The 14,643-nt window shown below is 41.3% G+C and overlaps 1 protein-coding gene across 2 annotated transcripts in view; it reads right to left on the minus strand.

The window, feature by feature from the left end:
• VAPA (VAMP associated protein A) overlaps positions 1–11,163 on the minus strand; it is a 24,340-nt gene extending 13,177 nt beyond the window's left edge. For both annotated transcript variants that reach the window (XM_019525338.1, XM_019525345.1), the window contains exons 1-2: positions 10,995–11,163; positions 2,323–2,426 (exon numbers count right to left, since the gene is read on the minus strand). In XM_019525338.1, coding sequence (XP_019380883.1) covers positions 2,323–2,424 — 102 coding nt within the window. In that variant the 5' untranslated portion in view covers positions 2,425–2,426; positions 10,995–11,163. The remainder of the gene's footprint in view (positions 1–2,322; positions 2,427–10,994) is intronic.
• Between the last annotated feature and the right edge of the window lie 3,480 nt (positions 11,164–14,643).

Below are 14,643 nucleotides of genomic sequence, written 5' to 3' on the forward strand. Positions count from 1 at the left end.
CAGGTGCTGCCCAGCCAAGGCAGCAAATGAGGTAGGGCAGGAACTGCAGGCAGCTCGTCTAGGGGGCGCAGGAGGCTCCCTGTTGCTGCACACACCCCCAAAGGAGGCATGTGCCCTCCCCTCCCCCCCCAGATTTGCACATGGGGTGAGGGCAGGCTGCCTGCCACAGGCTCGGGGCCAGGGGCTGCACCAGCCTCTTCCCAGTGGGGGGCTGGGCCAGAGCTGTGCTTGGGGCAGGACAAGCTCATGCCTCCCCAGGGATGCACGCAGCAGCGGGGAACCACCCTGCTCCCCCATGTGCCCCCAGAACAAACAATCTGCAGCCCCATCCTGCTCCCAGTCCCAGGGTCCCAATCACCAGCCTGGCGGGCCAGCACCTGCCCCTGCCCCACTCCCTCCCTCACCATGGGGGCCTTGATCTGCCCCTCCATGCCCCTTTGCCCCTAACAGACTTGCTGGCAGGAAGCTGCCAGGCTGCATTCCTGTAAATCGGCTATCAGATCAGTATCAGCCAAAATGGCTGGTTAATAATTGACTATCAGTATCAGCCACGAAAACCTTTACCAGTGCATCCCTAACTGTATTATAATGTGGCAAAATTAACAGTCATCTTATCCTTCAAAATAAATCTTTTCAGAATGTTTCAATAGGTATCCACAATCTAAATTTCTGGACTATCAGTTTGTACAATTTAACACAGAGTCATTTGGGCCTACAAAAATAGTGTGAACAGCTCATAAACATTATGAATTGCTCAAAGCCAGCAAATATATTTAATTGTAAGAGATGCTAGAATATTCCTGCCTACCCAACTGAATTTTTAAAACTATGAAGTATGTCTTTGCATGCCTGACACATGACACCCACTTCCAGGACAGATAAAACCAAGCCTCGCTGTACAGCAATCAGAAAATTAAGTTTGGATAAGACCTTTCAGAACAACAAACATTACACTGAGCTAACATACAGGAAATGTACAATAGAACACCTTTTAATACCCCAGCTACTGCTTCTCTTGTACAATGACAATCACCTAATGAAACTGCCTAGCCAAATGTGATGAGAATGGACACTACAGGACCTGAGAACCCTTTTATACCATCTGGTCTGAAAAATGGTGCCAGGAGAAGATTCATGTTACAGCTACATATGAACTACTATTTTTGGAAAATAACTTCAGAATCACTAGACTATATGCATCCCATAAATTAGTTTTATAACCAATCCCTGAATCAGTATATTGTTATACATTTTTTCACCATCTAGTCCATAGATTTAAAAAAACAACATGCAAGTAACTACACCCTTACTTTAATAGGAGTAGATGCATGATATGACTAGATACTGTAATGGTAATTCTGGTATGACTAGATATTTATGAAATCCTTAATAGCTACTAATACCAACTTTCATTTTGAATTTTTTTTTGGCAGATACCTAAAATTCACTCCTTATACCAGATGGTCTCTCTTCAGTTGAGCAGGCTGTTTGTTGTGGTGTACACTTTTAGTCAGATTGTTGCATCTTTTTCCCCTTTTATGTTACATATCTTTCCTTTACAGAAGGAAGGAATCATCACAGTCTTCTGACCATTTCTTCCAATCACTTTTCCTGGGCTGGCCACTTTCCAACAATATTTTTTCCACTGTTATTCTTATATGCACAACCTCTACCTTTTCCCCTCAGATACAATCCATCCTATTAAGTTACTAAATCTTTTCTTGCTGAGTCTTCTTTCATACCAATCCTATCTGGCAACAAAGCACATAATATGTGCAACTCAACCTACAAATGTACTTCCTCTCCAAGAAACAAATGTTTCTGCATAGTCTGCCTTCTTGAAGAAAAATACATACCGCCCATTCTCCCCTCAAGGTGTTCTGATTTTACTGAAAACACATTCTGTGTGTTAGTTAACTCTTTGTGAATCAAACAACGACTCTGTCATTAAAACTTGCCATGGGCGTGATGTTTTCATTTTCTCAGAGCTCCTTCAACCTACAGTCTCCCTATTAAATACTTGTAAGGTTCAGTAAACCCAAGTTATAACAGTCAACTTATCCCGCATGCCATTGGTATGCACACTTATTTCCTTATTCAGTTAGCTTTCCCCTTCAAACAGAGCTTAAGTAGGTCAAAAGTACCAATGACATATTTGTGCATTTATGATTCAAAATCTTGGATCATTCACATAAGCCAGATTTGTTCAGGGGAAAAAAAAACCTAGGCTTTTCCAAGAGTAAGAGTTTATCATGAAACAGTTTGATTTCAATATATTACATAAAGAAACATCTTGAAGAAAACAATATTCATTTTACTCACCACTGCCTCCATATCTGAAATGTTTGGTGGCGCAAAGATCGTCTGTACCATAAACTTGTGTTTACTCTTCTCATTGGGGTCATAATCAAAAGGCTGTAGCATTACTGTTCAAGAAATTAAGGATTAAGATTAATTCCTAGTTCTTTAAATGATAACATTATGCAAGCATTCTAATCATTTTAGACCACTCAATTCTCATTTGCGTAGCCACTAATAAATCTATAACAGAAATGGAGTGCTGGAAGTGGGCTGGGAGGAATACGATGTGATAACAGCCATGAACTAGAAACAAATCTTAAAATTATTTAGGGCCTATTTAATTAACAAACCCTCATTTGTATTAATTTGGTTTGGACTGAGGCTATACTGTGGTAATTTTTTTTAATCAGTTCCAAAAAATAGTTAAGTAAACAAGTGTAGTTTACCACAATCCACCGTTTTCTTTCTGCAATGTAATCACCAGAACTATGATATATGACACAGGTTTGTAGAGTCAAATGTATACTACGCCTCAAGTAAATGTAAAGACACAGGACTGAAGAGAAGACAGTAGTGACAGCCAGGATCTATGACAAAGATTTTTCAGGTGGTGATAGCTGGGCCAGTTCCCATCTGTCATTGATAGAATGACAGTACAATGGTGGGGAAGCACATACTTCAATTAGACCCACTCCTACGATGCTCTACTCCTATGCTCTACTCCCGGGCTCCAGGTCTGGACACCACTTCCTCCATGGTTCTGGCAGTACAATCTTCAGGCTCCCCCATCCCTGGGGGTGCAGCTAAGACAGCCTCAGGGGCTCCTTGTAGCACAGCACAGCATAGCACGGTGCCTACTGTACAGCACAGTGGGAAGGACCTACATGGTGCTATGTGCAGAGCACAGGGGTGCTGGGATAGTACAGTGGGGATGGGGGAGGACGTATGAAGCCCACGACCACTCAGGAATTGGACAGTCCTGCTCTACCATGCTACTTATGCAGACTCAAAATGCTCTAACTATATAAACAGAGCAGAATCAAATTCAGTAAAAAAGGGGGTAAAGCATAAGGTGCCTTTAAAAAAAAGTTTAATACGGGCACGCTAGAAGGGAGGAATAGGCTGCAATCGGACCTAGACAGGTTACAGGGGTTTGTGAATGAGAACAGGATGGGATTCAACACTGACAAGCGCAGGGTGCTGCACCTGGGGTGAAAGAACCAGCACCATACCTACAAGCTGGGGAACTTCCTTCTCATCAGTGCAGAGGCAGAAAAGGATCTTGGAGTCATCATTGACTTCAAGATGAATATCGGCCGGCAGTGTGGGGATGCAGTCAGGAAGGCCAACCGCACCTTGTCATGCATCCACAGATGCATCTCAAGCAGGTCCAAGGAGGTGATCCTCCCCCTCTATGCGACACTGGTCAGGCCGCAGCTGGAGTACTGCATCCAGTTCTGGGCGCTGCACTTCAAGAGGGATGTGGACAACATGGAAAGGGTCCAGAGGAGGGCCACTCACATGATCAGGGGGCAGCAGGGCAGGCCCTACGAGGACAGGCTACGGGACCTGAACCTGTTCAGCCTCCACAAGAGAAGGCTGAGGGGGGATCTAGTGGCCTGTAACAAACTAGTCAGAGGGGACCAGCAGGCACTGGAGAAGTCCCTGTTCCCCCAAGCACTACCAGGAGTGACCAGGAATAACGGTCACAAGCTGGCAGAGTGTAAATTCAGATTAGACATCAGGAGGCGCTACTTCACAGTCAGGGCGGCTAGGATCTGAAACCAACTTCCAAAAGAAGTGGTGCTGGCTCCTACCCTGGGGGTCTTTAGGAGGAGGCTGGATGTACACCTTGGTGGGGTCGTTTGACCCCAGTACTCTTTCCTGCCATGGCAGGGGGTCGGACTCGATGATCTGCTCAGGTCCCTTCCGACCCTACTAACTATGAAACTAAAAAGACCTAACTTGCCTCATTCAGAAATCACAATTATTGCAAGTCACCACTAGAGGGAAAATCTCAAGTAGTCCGAGTGCTCTTACTTTTAATATGTTTGGGTTAAGTGTAACTTTAATTTTCTGGGTTTATAATGCTCTGTTATGAGATAACTAATGGGATCATACCTACAATACAATTTGTTCAGGCACTGATATTTGAAAAATAACTCAGGTCTTAACATTTTTTTTTCTGTCTAGAAATATTCAAAGCTCCAGGTACTTCAAGCAGAGTTTCTACAGCTAATATCTTCGATTTGATGCAGTGGGACATTGAAAAGTTTACAGCAGCTTGATTTAAAGGTTATGAATTAATCAAGTATAAACATACAATCAATACAGTAGCTCCTGCATTTTATTTTAAATTTACTCATGTAAAGACTTTCTGGTTTCAACACAATTTTTCCTTATCAGTATTCCATATGAAACAAGTTGCTGGAGAAAGCTGGAGCTTTGAGCACCAAAGTTTAGGCATGAATTACTAGGTGTCATTTTAGGTCACAATTTAGCTGGATATTTTTGCTAGACTCCTCAGTACTGATATAGTGTCAAAATTATATTTGCATCTTTAGGTTTCAGAGTTAAATGAAGTTACCTTTTGAAAGAAGAAAACAGCAATTAATTTCTCTCAAAGTTATTACTTTAAACTATTTACAAGATCAGTTAATCAAACAGCATCAATTACACACTAAATGTGTTCAAAGATCTTCAAAATTATGAAGAGTATATTATTTTAAATGAAAAGCTAGGTACCGAAGCAAAGTTCTACAACAAAGTACAAATTCTACTACAAATACATCACTCCCCTCTCCCCCCACATATCAGCAGAAAGGGTTTCCAGTACCTCAATTAAAGTAGGTTATCATCACCAAAAATGGCATTAATTAAACTTATTTGGTAAAGGTACCCTTTTTAAAGTAGAGATTTGAGTGGCCAATTCTCAGTTCTTGAGGGGAGAACATTTCCAGTTCATGTCTTTTTATAACTTGTTTCCTTTCATTTACATTTGAAAAAAACCACTTCAGATTACTATAATTTTGCCAATACAGATCTTTTATAACTAAAAACATCATCATCATGTCTCCTATATAAATGAAAACCTGGAATACAAACCTAAAACTTAAAAGCAAAAGTGAAAGTAATTCTAGGAAAAAAATTATATGGCAACTGCACAACATCTTATACAATACTACCAACTGTGCAAGTATTTGTTCCCCCCCACCTCCCTCATTTTACAGTGGTGAAAAAGCTACTGGAGCCATCTTGTGGTTTAGCTAAGAAAATGCATCTGTAATACTGTAGGCTAGATCCCTACCAGGTTTCATCTAAAAAATAAAATGCATGTGATCAACTTTGTCCTATAAAAGAACGAATTTTCCACATATGCCAAAGTACACAGCTAGAAGTTGTCTATTTACATTTAGGAAGAGGCAAATTCTTTAGGCCAGGACTGCCTTAAATAATTTATAAATACATGCATCCAAGTAAAATATAAAAAACTAACCTAATCCTAATATGCATTATTTCCTGGAAAAGAGAGCCTCCTGTGTTACAATCTCAATCATGCAGCTATTTCTCTGACTAGCTACGTCACCTAGTATCTAATTAAAGGGGAAAATTATCTGCTTTTCACAAAACAAAACTTTAGCACATACGGAAGTTTTAACTTCTGTTTCTAATTTCTTGATGACTAAAAAAGGGGGAGTGTGTTTCTACCTTAAAAGTGTTAAGTACATCTTCACCTTGTTCTGGAAGACTATGGCATAACAAAAAGCTAACAGAATCTGAAAAGCAAAGGAAACTGAACTGGAGCAGGAAAGGAACATTGATTCAACTTAAAAATATTTATTTTTAAATAGGCTAATGAAAACAAACATCCTGAAAAACACAAAGCTCTCTTCAACCTTTAATGACCAAACCTGTCCCTCCAACAGAGGGGTGGGACAGCTGGAGGGGAAGATAACTACTCCTCAAAGAAGTCCTCCAAAAAAAAAAAAAAAAAAAAAAAAAAAAAAAAAAAAAATGTTAAAAGAGAATACTTAATCCCCCCAACCCCCATCATACACTTTTAGGAGAAAAGCTGTAAAATTAATTAATTCTCCATCTCTGCCTTTACTAGCAACATCTTTCTTCATTCTTCCTCTCTCTGAAATCTGTACTTATGCAGGTCTCTCCGAGGCATGCTAGGTTCAAACACTGGTAGACTGTTACACTACTCGTATTAATGATAGGTAGGAATCTCTGTAAATCACACCAGAAGTGCCCCCCATGACTTCTTTAATGCTTTCATTTCACTGCTTGCCCTCTCCCACCCCAGATTAGTGGAGAGGCCCTGCAGGCTGGGCCATATGCCACTGATTGCCAGGAAAGCAAAAAACCTCGGCATATTTAAAACAGCAGCAAACGGCCAAGCTGATAGAGCTCCTCCACCAAGCAGGGCAGGGGAGAACAAGTGGCAAAATGAAAACATTAAAGAAGCCACTAAACAGGGTGCTTCCAGCATGATTTACAGAGACTCCTAATGAAAGTCATTCGAAGTGCTGCATATTAAAAAAAATTTTGGAAGGCAATAGCTTGATATTTGCACATTGCTTTTTATTATAGCATAAATAATACAAAGACTACTAGACTGCTCTGGTCCACATATTCCATAAAATGAAGCAGAAAAATGATACTGCAATATTTGATACATGTTATTTCCAGAGTAATTTTAAATGAATTAACTGCTGCTTTAAGATACAGTGGTCCTGGGACTGCTCTGCAAGTGGAGGATAGGGTGGAACATGCAGTACTCTGATTCACATTGGATAGGGGAACAGAACGTGTTCATTTCTACTATCAGTGCATTTCCCCATATGCCAGCAGAAACCTTAACTGCCTATTTAGAAGTTATAAAAGGTTCTTTTGTCACTCAGTGACAAAAATCTGATCCAACTGCCTTTAAATTCAGAGTCAACAGGCTCTTTGGATCATGTTAATTTTAATATGCCTTGGAAAAATACTTTAATGGAATCTGGTTATCAAATCATTTTTGCAAGAAAACTATAGAAGTGGTTGAGAAATATTCTATGTTCTCTTATGTCACCATAAACAGGAACTGTTGTAAAACATGACTTAGTACCCATATGCTATCTTAAAAAAATAGCTTGATTCAAAAGTTAATATGGCACTGGATTAAAAGACAGACAAACATCTCAAAGCAGTTTTGAACAGGGGGTTATCAATAAAGGTGCAACAATAAAGATTTTCTTTGCTGATACAGATAGCCTATTATTCACCAGGAAACTTGGCCAATATCAGTCCAATAACCAATTTACAGGAGCACAGCTGGGCAGCATGGAGAGCAGCTCACTGCAAGTAAATCTGTGGAGGGGACAGGGTGTGGGGGGGTAGATTGAAGCCGCCACGGTGAGGGAGAGAGTGGGGCAGGGGCACAGGCATGAGGTGCTACCCAGCCAGGGCAGTGAATGGGACCCCAGAGCCAGGAGCAGGACAGAGCCACAGGCAGCTTATCCAGGTGATCAGCATCTGAGCACTTAAAAATGGCAGCAGGGGCATTTGAACTAAAACTTGTCAAAGGAGCTTTAGTTCAAGCACCACCACCATTTTTAAGCACAGGGTTGTTTTTAGGAATAGAGCTGAGTGGGGTGATAGCGGAGCCAGGCTGCCTGCTGTGGGCTCTGGGCTTTCTGCTCTGTTTCCTTTGCCCTGGGAGCTACATGCTGGCCATGCATCCCCTGCCCACCTGGCAGTGGGAAGCACAACTTGCCACCCCCACTGCTGCCCTGCTGGCAGGGTGCACACAGCTGGTGCAGGGTCCCCGGGGCAAAAGCAGCAGAGCCCCAAGCCCATAGCCGGCAGTCCACTTCCAGCTCCCACACAAATGGGGGGGGCACATGCCCCCCCATGCCTCCCCTGGGGGGTGTGCACAGCAGTGGGGAACCGCTGCCCTCCCCACCCCCTGGATGAATTGCCCACAGCTCCATCCTGCTCCCTGCTATAGCCCAACATCCCATTCACTACCCTGGTTGGGCAGCATCCCCAGCCCCACTCCTTCCCTCACCATGAGGGCCTTGATCTGCCCTCCCCCCACAGATTTACCTGCAGAGCTCTGCTGTCCACACCACCTGGCTGCATTCCTGGTCACATGCATGCTGTGACTGCGCACATGCACATGGAGTCTGGAAGCCCCAGCCAGAAAGCATGTTATATTTATCGGTGACATTATCAGCTACACCAACCAAAAAAAAGCCTATGGCCAAGAATGTTAATTTTCCTTTTATTGCTGTTGATCCAACATAGCACCGATATATTGGTGCACCTCTAGTTATCAATGAATAAATTCTTGCAATGATTTATCCGAGAACAAGGGAAAACTACAAGGATAAGTTGCAGCCTGGGAAAGAATCCTTCCAGCAAGTGACTGAAGGAACTCAATCTATTTATGTCCAAGCAGCACATATGACATCCTGATCAAAATCTAAAACTGCTTACCAAGAAACAGACATCCAATACTAGAGGATTATAATCTAATAAGGAAACAGTAAGATACAGTAAGTAAAGCTGAAGTCCACAAAATTGAAACTGAAAAGTAAAATTTTATATCTAATGAAAGTGTCTCTGTGTGCAACAAAAAAGGCCATGAACTGCTGTTCAACTTCCATGGGATACATGGAAGTGTTACATAACACATCAGGTTAAATAAGAGGAGCCAGCACATGCCACCCTCCATGACCATTTGCTCACCACTTTTCTTATGCCTCCCATAACTCTTCATCAGTTCCTATACTTCATTACAGGAGAAGTGTGCATAAGGGCTCTGGCTATTCTATTGCCATCTATACTGCTAAGTTGTGGGGACCCCAGGAAGACCTAGTTATAAGCATAACTGGATCTGTATGATCAAAGGTGGACCTCCTCTCCACCACCACCATTGTATCACAAACCCCACTTTTTGGGGGCTGCCAGAAAGGAGTAAGGAGAGAAAGGTTGCGAGTAAGGAGAGAAACTGGGGCAACAGAGGTGGTCAGAGAGAGTCAGCTATGTTCCCTTTCATACCCACCCCATCATGGTTCGTTCAGGAATTTCCTTAAAAACATGTGGCATGCTTAGATTGGAAAGGTAATGAGCCATGGGGACATTTGCTGAATTGGAAGAGAAACCAGCCCAGTCCTCTCAGCCCAGGGGTGGGAAAAAGCAGCCCAGGGGCCAAAAATGGCCCACCAGGCCATCCTATCTGGCCTGCGGGGCCCCTAAAAAATTTGAAAAAATTAATATTTACCTGCCCCTGGCTGCTTATCATGCGGCCCTTCATGGCTTGCCAAACCTCAGTAAGTGGCCCTCCGCCCAAAATAATTGCCTGCCCTCATCTCAGCCTCTCTGTGATTCCCAGACTAGACTCCTGCTTTTTTTACTGCTGCTGCTGCTGAAGACAGCAAGGATCCAGTCTCTATTTTCGTTACTCTGGAATACTGCCAAAAATCTGATGACAACACAAGGGACAGAAGGAAAGGATAATTTTTCTAAGTATGTATGTCAGCCAAAGCTGAGTAGAATTTCACAGGACAAAAAAGCATTTGTTTGGTTCCTTCTGTGGCATTTCAAAAACGCTGTGAACAATGGAGGTATAAATTCTTTCAACATATTTGTGCACAAAATTGTTTTATAATGAAGTGTTAGGTATTTTGACGCCTGGTCTACACTGCAAAGGTTTGTTGGAACAGTTATGTAAGGTAGGGGTGTGCCACAACTATGCTGGCAAAGCCTGTGCTGCAGAAAAGGCTTCTGTTAGCTTACTTCACATCATCAAGGAAGTGGTATAGCAACACCAGCAGAAAAAAACCCTTCTGCCGGCATACAGTACACTTCACTAAGGCATTCTACTTCAATTTATGCAGCCACAGAGGTACTGTAATCCAGAGGAGTTCTACATATAGTAGGGGTCAGTACCAGTGCCACCTGGAATAATCTGGAAAGGTAATTGTTTAACAGTTTGATTTAGTGACCAAATTAATTATATGGATTTCTTAATTTAAATAAGGTAGTGCACTATGATCCAACCAAGTGTTCTCTAAACATCTGAACTACTTTTTCAAATACTATTGAGACTGTCTAATGTCAAAACATACCACTATAAATTACATCATAACCAAAATGAGATCTCTAACTTCAAGGAACATTATAAAATGTAATACACCAGTATCAAGCAAGAGCATCATTAATGCTACTCTGATCCTTTCTAACCTCCTCTTCCTGTTTCTGTATGGGCAGCATACTTAAAGGTTAGGACAGGATATGATATGGTAAGTCACATTTCTTTCACTACCTTTCTTCTTTTTTTCCCCCTTTCCTATCACAACACAACTCTTCTTTGAACCTGACCTTATTTAAATCAGTCATCTATACAGAAAACCTTCTATGAATGACAGTTAATAGGCTCAAGTCAGAAATACAGGAAGCTAGCTCTCAAATTTCAGTAAACAGGATTTTCACATATTAGCTTTTAACAAAAATTAGTGGGGAGCAGGTACATGCATGACTGCAGAAAAGAATTTCAATATTCTCATGATCAATGATACTGTTAAGAAAGCATAGATTATGACACTGTTAAAAAACCAAAGATTATGTTATGTAACAGCTATTGTAATTCTAGACCAACAAAAATCAGGCTATACATCAAAAACAAATATATTTGCTTTTACCTGAAACAGTTACAGATGTTCCTGGGTCTATAATGCCACTGTTTGGCCGCACACAGTATCGGCGAGGTGCTGTAGTCTTCACTTTGAAACACACTTTTCTATCTGATGGATTTCGTAGTTTAAGATTTGTAGTGACTACATCTGTGAAGGGACCTGAAAGTTTTCAAAAAAAAAAAGTAAGTGTTTCTAGAAGAAATACTTGGGTATGCAGTACTGAGAACCTAACTATTTGTTAACCATTTGAGAGCATTAACCGAAAGATAACTATTTGAGAGCATTAATTGCAATGACTGTAACAATACAGATATTCTTTGTTAAATGCCTTGAGCACTTTATTACATTAACGCAACAATTGATGCATATCACCATAGCACAATACAGGAATCAGGATTAGAGTCTTTTCATTCAATTATTTGAAAATATCACAGAAAACTTTTCAGAATTGCTATTATGCTTTTTTCCCTACAGTTTTCTTGAACTATCACATGGCAATTAGGAGATGGTCAAATATTATAGTAACAGTGGCAATAAATTTAAGAAATCTCAGAACAGTTTTAGGATACTTAAGCATTTATTGCTTTCTAACTGGCAGCCTCTGTTGAGTTGCTAAGGTCTGAATACACAAAAAAAAAAATAAATAAGCACAGGGAGAAAGTCTTATAAATTTTGTTGACATGAAGAGGGTTTGTTTTTTTTGGTTTTTGGTTTTTGGTTTTTGTGGGGGGGTTTACACATACATGAAATTTATTCTCAACAGAATCTCACATGTGCAGATTTTATCTTAATATATACACTTCAGCATATACTTTTAATTTTTTTCAAATCCTACCGTAAATTAGTAAGAAGATGCCAAATTTAAAAAATTAAAACACAAGGACAATTAAAAAATCCATAAGTTGAAAGCAAACTTGCATTAAATAAAATGAAAAAGTCAAAAGACAAATCCTCCAGCTTCTGGTACTAACTGAGCAACTTAACTCCCTAAAATTAGGGAAGAAAATTCCATAATGGCCAGGTTATTCTATAGTAGGGATTCTGACACCTCTCTGCAGAAGCAATTAATATTAGCCACCTTTAGACAGGATACTACACAGCATGGCCCACTAATCTGTGTTGGTATCCCGATTCTCTTATTCCTATAACATTCTGAATTATTGGTTCTGACGGAATTCTTAGCACAGCCCTAGATAAAAAAAATGACTGGGAATGAGTTAATAATTGGGGAAAATAAGAGGGGAAAATGCTGGGTTTACAGAGAGGATGAAGCCTTCCATCTGGGCCAGGTCTATGCTCAAAAAAAAGATATAGTAGCATAGCAAACCTTCCTAGCACAGATGCAATGTTATGCCAGCAAAAGGGCCCTATACTAAGTAAAAAAAACCCTAATACTCTGTAAAAGTGAAAATACTTGTATATCAGCATAACATTTTCTATACTAGGGAGTTTTACCCACAGAAACTTAAGAGAAACACGGGGGAAGAAGAGGAATAACTCTCATAATCAACACTGCTCTACACCAAAGTTTTTTGTATGCACCTGATTGGCTGTATTCTTTGTTCTGGAGAAAACAAGGACTTGAATTTTCTACATTCCTTTCTACCTTGCCTGAAAGTTTCTTTCTTCTAGGAGGAAAGTCTACAGATTCATTACAACAGGCTGTATATTCCTGCTCTGCAACTCTTAAAGCAGACTGCAACTCAACATAGAAACCACTGCTCTGCCAATCAAAACATGCTCTCACACCCTGAGAACTCAAAGCAGTCAGTTCAAGATGCTTTCAAAGCTGCCTCACTGTGTTTACAATAGTCCAGCTTTACCACCAATGCAGAACAGTGCCATTACACCAGCAAAACCACTTTGTACTTTCATTATCCCAGTACAGCTCTCTCCTTCGTAACAACACAAAACATACTAGTAAAAACCATAGCTTTGCTGAATCTCTGCACTTTTGCTAGCGCAGCTATAATGGTTGTATTCTGTCATATCCTTGACTAAAAATTATACTGGCTGAAACCTGGGTCTCTACTTGAGGTCAAGTCCTTTAAAGTTCAATTAGAGGTTACTAGATATGTGAAGACATTCATATAAATATATCCTAATGCAGAACAGCTTTCAGTTTCATCACAAAAACCTTATAGTGTACACAAAGAAAATTGAGTTATGGCCCTTTCTGCTGACCCCAACACCTGGACACATCACTTTGCTTTTGCCAGTGTCACCTCTATACTGCAAGCAGTTGTGCTGGCTAAGTGCAATTCAGGCCTTTGGAGAGCATCTCCAAAGGTGCAGCACCTAGCAGGCAAAACAATGCAACACCATGCAGCACTATAAATGGGACCCTTAGGCAAGGGGTTCTTAACCTTTTAAACTGAGGATGGGCAAGCCACAGACCAGCAGTGACTGGCACACTGTGGGCAGGTAGCCAACCCTTTTTTATACTGAGTATAAAAAACGGTTGGCTGCTGGTCCGTAGTATGCTGGTCACTTCCAGTCCACAGTCACTTCCGGTCTGGCAGCCAGCCCTCCTGTGGACCAGCGGCCAACCCTTCGCAGCCTAGCACTGGGCCACAGCCCAGGGGTTGGGAACCCCTGCCTTAGACTGATTCTGGTGCCTCCCAATCACCATACCACAAAGCACCTCAACAAGTAATGGTATGTCAGGGAATACAGGTACAAACATATCACAGAAGCCACTTAAATAATATTAATGTTGCTGACTAAAGAACTGATGATGTTCACATATTGAAGCAAGTGAGCCTCTTCAACAAGGCTGTGGATATTCTCTCAGGCCACCTATTCACTAGGACATATGGCCATGTCTGGAGTCATACTATACAGTGATCCAACCTACCCTTTCATGACATGAGTAATGTATTACTGGCTATCTTGACAGTACCAGGCAGAGCAGGTGCAAGGCACCCAAAAAAAAAAATGGAGATCTCTCCTGGGCCACATGGACATGAGCAAAGAAACTGTGTTTGGGGTTGTTGCAGCCCTCCACCTCCTAAAACAGTGGTTCTCAACCCTTTATGTACCAGGACCCATTTGTAAACATTGATGACCAGTCTTGACCCAGTGCCCCAGTTACTATAAGGAAACTCTGCCAGCCTGCAAGCAAAAATCCAGTTTCCCATGTTTTTCTCCTTTAAAGGAGAATCCATTTTTAAAGTTTGTTGATCCATTTTTAAAGTTTGTTCACAACCCTTTCATATATTCTTGCAACCCATTTTAGGGTTGTGACCCATGGGTTGAAAAACGCCGTCCTAAAGAACTTGCACAAGGACAAAGGGAAGCGGAAAAACTAACTGCCAATTTGGAGTAGCCAGACAAGGGCCCTAAACAGTATACACACTAATGCTGTGAGGTCCTAAGACAGCATTTCAATGTATCCCCTTAAATAAAGGGGATGGTAATTGGTGACCTCAGGGCGCACACACACTTCAGCAGGTGGCCTGGAAGCAAGGGGAGGGATTAGGTTTTTTGAGGAGGGGGAGTTTGGGTTTTTGTTGAAGGAAAAAAGAAAGCATATGTAGCAAACACCAGAATCAAAAAATAGTTTTACTGATGGTAAAAGACAAACTGTGTTAAAGTTCTTAGTGCAAAAGATTAAAGCCAGTAAAAGAGCCAAACCACCAAGCACCCAGATCTG

This window comes from Gavialis gangeticus, unplaced genomic scaffold, assembly GCF_001723915.1.
Source record: "Gavialis gangeticus isolate Ggan-Ray unplaced genomic scaffold, GavGan_comp1, whole genome shotgun sequence".
Taxonomy (NCBI): domain Eukaryota; kingdom Metazoa; phylum Chordata; order Crocodylia; family Gavialidae; genus Gavialis; species Gavialis gangeticus.